Raw genomic sequence first — 6,000 nt, forward strand, 5'->3', positions numbered from 1 at the left:
AAAAAAACAGATTATTCTGTTAAAAATGAAGAAATGTCCTGACTTTAAAAGTCAAGGGCAAAAAGCTGCTCCTGACTCAAATTACCGAGAACGGGGTTAAAGCCAAATGTACATTTGACCTCCAGAGCTCTGTAACTTAATTCTCTCATACAGTAATCCAACAAATATAGTCTGGAGTCTTGCAGAAATGAAGCCAACGTGACTCCATATTACCGCCATCTTAAAGGAAGCAGTGTGTCTTTTTAAAACTGGACCCTGCTGACCGCTGTTCCCACTTAATCAGATTTCCAAACTAACGAATGTGCTGTGTCCTGTGCTACGTCAATTTAAGTGCCTTCCTTCTACCAGGACAACTGCTTAATACCACAGGGAAAAGGGAAAAAAACTTTTAGTGATTTAATGGCTTACATCATTCAGTTAAACAACTGAGATCAAGTTGGATCTTGTGATAGTGCTGCATGGGATTTAATCAAGCGAGCTTATAAAAATGTTACTTCGTTCAGCGAATAAAAAAAAAAAAAAAAAAAAAAAAGAAAGGAAAAGAGAATGCTTTTTGACCTTGAGGGTAGCAGGTCATGTTCCAAGCAGATGGAACACTCATTAGTGCTCAGTGGGTAATTTCAAGGGAGATAGTTTTCACACACAATGAAGAAGAAATTAAACAGTAAATCACCGCCCCCCTGACGCCATAAATTAATTACAAGCGCCGTACACCGATGTAGTTCATTTGCGCAACACGGGCAGAATGACCGCAAAAGCGCTTCCTAGACGAAAATTGGGAAAATAATGGCAGAACCCTGACCAGAAAAAAAAACAAATTAAGTGCACATCACTTTCGGACGTTTCACTACGTTAGAAAAATATTAAAGGGAATTACGCATGCAGCCCTTTTCCTTTGTGGTTTTTAAGGTCAAAAAAACATCTTTGTACTAAACTATAGCAGTCTGAAAAAGGGATTTTACAGGGATATTTTTTTATACGCTACAAACATTTAACACGACATATTTCGCTTATTACTAAATTCTTTCAAGTCGCTTTTTTCCAGTGATAACATGCTGCTTAAAATGGACGAAATCTGCAACGTCTATAAAAATGTGGGCTTTTTTTGTTTTCAACTTGAATGATATACAAATCTCTCGCGATATCACTGCCACTTCATCCCTGAGCTCCATTTCTTGTGTTCAGCTTACACCATTCCAGGCGAACTATGCCTCTCAGACGGTTGAGAAAATGGCGGACAAACTGTATGTTGAAGGAAAAGCTAGTGTAACGCCACCTAGAGGATCATACAACCAAAACCACAACAATTCCAGTTACAGCTCTAATGATATAATGTACGTGGAAAAAAAATCCTTAAAAAAAAAAAAAATCCGACAATATTTAAGATAGTCATAATGTCAGGACTGATGAGTCAGTCTTTTCTCCAGTATAGCCCAAATCACAGCAAAACAAAGTCAAAAAACAATTCAATTCGACAGATTATAATAAAATTCGCTGCATCAGAGATAATAAAATCTGCAATACTCACTTCCTAAATAGAATCGATGCCTACAGTGTTCACACTGTTTATCATCTAAACCTCTAGGAAGACACGTACCTGATTTCTTACTGATATACCTTATTCTACTGCAACTATTCAAAAAACATCAGGTAAACAGATTAGTGTAAACATATCTACAGAAATCTTTAGAAGCTAAATCATGCATTAGTTGGGAAAGTGTTATCAATCTGATATTTAAAAAATTAACCCACACTGCAGCAAAGCAAATGAAGTAAGGACTATAAAATCAGGCTAAATGTCCTAAAAGAGGCTAGAACTCATAATGTTAGGATCAAGTCATCCAATTTTTTTAAATCTAACAATATAAATCACACTAGAAATGAGACATATAATGTCTTTTTTTTCCAGAAACTTGTATACGAATGTGCAGGATCACTTTGCCTTATTTTCCCACTTACAGCTGAAACCCGTCTAAGTGCGTGTCGGCCCTGCTTTCAACGCTTTACTTCTACCTCGCCTGTGCACTCGTTTCCAGCTTTAATCCTTTCTAGTGCGTATTTTACCCCGAACCCTGAAAAATACAGCTTTGCAGACACTATAAATCATTTGCAACAGGCACTTTTCAGTAAGGTAGTCCAAAAAAAAAAAAAAAAAAAAAAAAAAAAAGTTTCACTCAGGTCTGTTTAGCCTTGTCAAAAAGTGGAAAGCACAGATCTACCTGCTGATAAGTGAAATTAGCACTGGCAGAACTGTGAAACTGCTAACGGATGCTAGACAAAACACTACTAGGTGGAATTTTGTCAGAACGCTCAGTAGAGGGGAAAAAAGTGCATGTCCGGGTGTAAAGTATGGACCTGTTGCTCACGACGGGTCTCAGAGATAAAACTGATAATGAATAAAAGACGCCTGAGACGTGATGCTTATTAAAAATACAGAGTTTCTTAAAAAGTTTCACTGTTATGGGCACAGATGTCATGCCGAAACTGTGCAGGGAAAAAAAAAATCACTAGATCACAAAATCACACATTTAAAAATGATAAAAGTCTATTTCCACTCCTTGTATAGGAGAGTAAGATGTGCTGGGCTTTTAAATGCTGAATAAAATTTCATTAATGATCCTATAGAGTAAATTGGTGTCTGTATACAGTCCGGATAAACTCTTAAACCTGAAGCACACGAGTGCACGTACAGTGTTTCTCAAGTCATGTCACTGGCTAAATTCCCCAAAACGTTGCATTCGGGTTAGAAATAAACAAATGAACTAACTTCTTTCCCCAGTAGGAAGAAAAACAACACAGAGGCGGCGAAGTCAGGAGTCATGCCTTAACGAACATGCACAAAACGACCCGCCGAATTCTTCTGAAAGTTTATTTTTAACTTTTAATGTTGTGACTGCTGATGTGTTGTGTCTTATAGCTCTTTCAAAACACACTGCACTGAGTCAAACTCGAAATATGTTGGATTCTATGAAGCCTTGCAGGCTGCAGACAAAGCGCAGCCTTCTGCCACACTGGAACCTGGCCCAAGACTCTGAGTACGGTGTGTGTGTGTGTGTGTGTGTGTGTGTGTGTGTGTGAGTGAGAGAGAGAAAGAGAGAAGGGGGTAGTTTTAAGATTTCATCTCACAATGCGAACCACATGGTGTTATGAAAGTAAATGTCTACAACACGGCTTCAAATGGAATTTCTTTCAGAAGCCCCACTTCAAAAAAAGTAGTTTTTCTAAATATATATTTGTACAATTACTAGTTTTATGCACATATATATATATATATATATATATATATATATATATATATATATATATATATATATATATATATATATGAGAGAGAGCACACAAAAGAGATCAATATTATTAAGTTACTGAGTGAGTTGTATTAAACAAACACGGCTTAAATGTCGCGCCACAGGACATATGCAGCTTTCTGTTAGGCAGAGAGCACGCTGCACTGTGTAAGACTGCTGCCTCATACATGAAGAGAAATCTTTATATTTCATCTCACAGCTGGAAGAACTGAAGAGAAATGCAAGCGTGAACTTCACGAGAAGTACGTCTAGACTTTCCTCACCTGGAGACGCAAATCAGGATTAGGTTTTACATTAAGAAAGCGGTAGGAATATAAATAATAATATTTGAGAATACTGTATTGGAGTTTACCTAGCCAGTGTCCCACTTGTTCAAAAGGTTTTCAGTAATTCAATACTCATATTAGTAAGCCAACAATACTGCACTTATATTATAATCTCCAAAAAAAAAAAAAAAAGTTAGTCAAAGTATTATAAAGCGCTGCGTTTATTTATAGCAGGGGTTCTCAAACTTTTTGCAAAAAAAATGGTTACTGAGCCTGAATTATCAAAATCATCAAACTAACATAAATGTATTTAAATATGTGCAATAATTTTTTTTTTTTCAGAGAATGGAGATTTTTAATCGGGAAATTCCCCGCAGTAGAAAACATTAGGTTCAAGTTACTTCAGCAGCCTACATGTTTTAGAGCTATTGGATTAATATAAGTGAGCAGGTTCATAGGTTAATAACTATTTAAAACAAAAACAAAAAAATAAATAAAAAATTAAATAAAATAAAGGTAGGTTGTGATTTCCATCACAGTAACTAAATAAAAAAAATTTTAAAAAATCCTGGCTATGCTTCCCAGACCCCACTTTGCAAACCACTGCTTTCCAAAACAATCATTTAAAAAAAAATGTAGAAAATAAATAATAATTTGTAAAGTTGAGCACAACTCTAGTCAAGTCCAGGAGTGTACACTTCTACATTTGTTGTGAATTCAGCAGCTGTTTTGCTGTGCACTTGTCAGTATATTAGTAAAGAAGTGACTTCACTCCATAAGTCATGAACACTTGTTTTTTGTTTTTTTGAGTGTGAGCACACTTTTTTGCACTCCTTGAAAACAACAACAACAACAACAACAACTTGTGTCCTTGGAGAAAGCCTGCTTACCTGGGATTCGTGCTGTTCCAGTACACAGCATATCTGTCTGAAATGATCTTGCTGTCGTCCGCCCAAACTGTGACCCAAAACAGCACTGCGATCATCAAAAGTGTCAACTCCATCTGATACACCACACAGTGTTTGTCCATCCTGCTCACTCACAATCCAAACGAAGCAGAAGAAGAGCAGATCTGTCTCTGTGCTTTAGCTATAGGATCAGATGCAGTGTGCTTAGCTGCTTAGCTTATGTGCAGGAATAAAGCTTTCAAGAACAGCAGTCATTACATTCTTCAATCTTCAATCAGTCTTCAATCGAGTCTTGGGACAGAGAGAGAGAAAGAAAGACGGGGGGAAAAAGAGTGAAGCGACGCACGAGGTTAATACAGTGTTTCAGAGCTCATCAGTTTCCATTCAAACTCACAGCGTCAACTTGAGAGCACTGACGTCGCGCGAGCTCACACCTACAGCGTGCTGCATGGCCAACATGATCGGCGCACGTGCCAAAATAATAATAATGATAATAAGGATGATGATAATGATGATGATGGTGGTGGTGGTGATGATGCGATTTTAAAGATATCGCGTGTCGAGCCGTGTTTCACGCAGGGCGAGCCGAATGTATAGTCCACTAGCTTTCAGATCCATTCCAACTTGCAAGAAGTGAAAAAAAAAAACTTTGCTCACAGTCGATAGCACGCGATGAAATCCGTCCAACTTGCAAAAATGGCACTTTTAGTAAATAAGCCTCCCGCTCCTCCTCCACATGTTCAGAGCCAGAGTGGAGTGGATACACTCATGTCTCTGTGAAGGGAAAAAAAGAGCAAAAAAAAGAAAGAAAGAAAGAAAACGCGTATCCGTTTAGTTGCACAGGGAAAGAAAGCGGCTCGAGGAAGAGCACCTTCCCGGCTTTGCTCAACACGCCATGTGAAAGTTGCCTGGCTCCGCGCGCGCGCGCTCACCCACTCGCTCGCTCGCTCGCTCGCGCGCTCTCACGCTCACAGCTCAAAACCGCATCACTCGCCAAGTTCACCCTGTCCTCCGCTTTCCTTCCGGTCACATACACGACCAGTTTCTCGGGCTACCTCTCACACTCAGTGGCCCCACAGAGAAAGCGACAACATTTTTACAGCGGTTATACAAAACCCCGTTCCTTTCTTTATCTCTCTCTCTCTCTCTCTCTCTCTCTCTCTCGGTCTCGCGCTGAGTGACTGAGCGGCTCTCCATTCACGCGCGCGCCGAGTGCTGCACGCCGGAGGGGCGGGGCTACACCGAGCTCCAAGTTTTCATATTCAACTCGATTAAAATTGAACACTGCCTCAGATCCTCACACACACACACACACACACACACCTGTATTAGAACATTACAGATTAATTCATAGATAGATAGATAGATAGATAGATAAGTGTGTGTGTGTGTGTGTGCGTGTGTGTGTGTGTGTGTGTGTATATTTGTATATGTATTTGATAGATAGATAGATAAGTGTGTGTGTGTGTGTGTGTGTGTATTTGTATATGTATTTAAATAGATAGATTATTTTGTGAC

General features: G+C 38.8%; 1 protein-coding gene across 1 annotated transcript in view; it reads right to left on the reverse strand.

Annotated features, from left to right (window-relative positions):
- Positions 1-5,680, reverse strand: part of LOC113539728 (ephrin-A2) — a 113,817-nt gene extending 108,137 nt beyond the window's left edge. Inside the window, exon 1 of the mRNA XM_026935765.3 lies at positions 4,465-5,680. Coding sequence (XP_026791566.1) covers positions 4,465-4,604 — 140 coding nt within the window. The 5' untranslated portion in view covers positions 4,605-5,680. The remainder of the gene's footprint in view (positions 1-4,464) is intronic.
- Between the last annotated feature and the right edge of the window lie 320 nt (positions 5,681-6,000).

This window comes from Pangasianodon hypophthalmus, chromosome 11, assembly GCF_027358585.1.
Source record: "Pangasianodon hypophthalmus isolate fPanHyp1 chromosome 11, fPanHyp1.pri, whole genome shotgun sequence".
In the NCBI taxonomy this organism is placed as follows: domain Eukaryota; kingdom Metazoa; phylum Chordata; class Actinopteri; order Siluriformes; family Pangasiidae; genus Pangasianodon; species Pangasianodon hypophthalmus.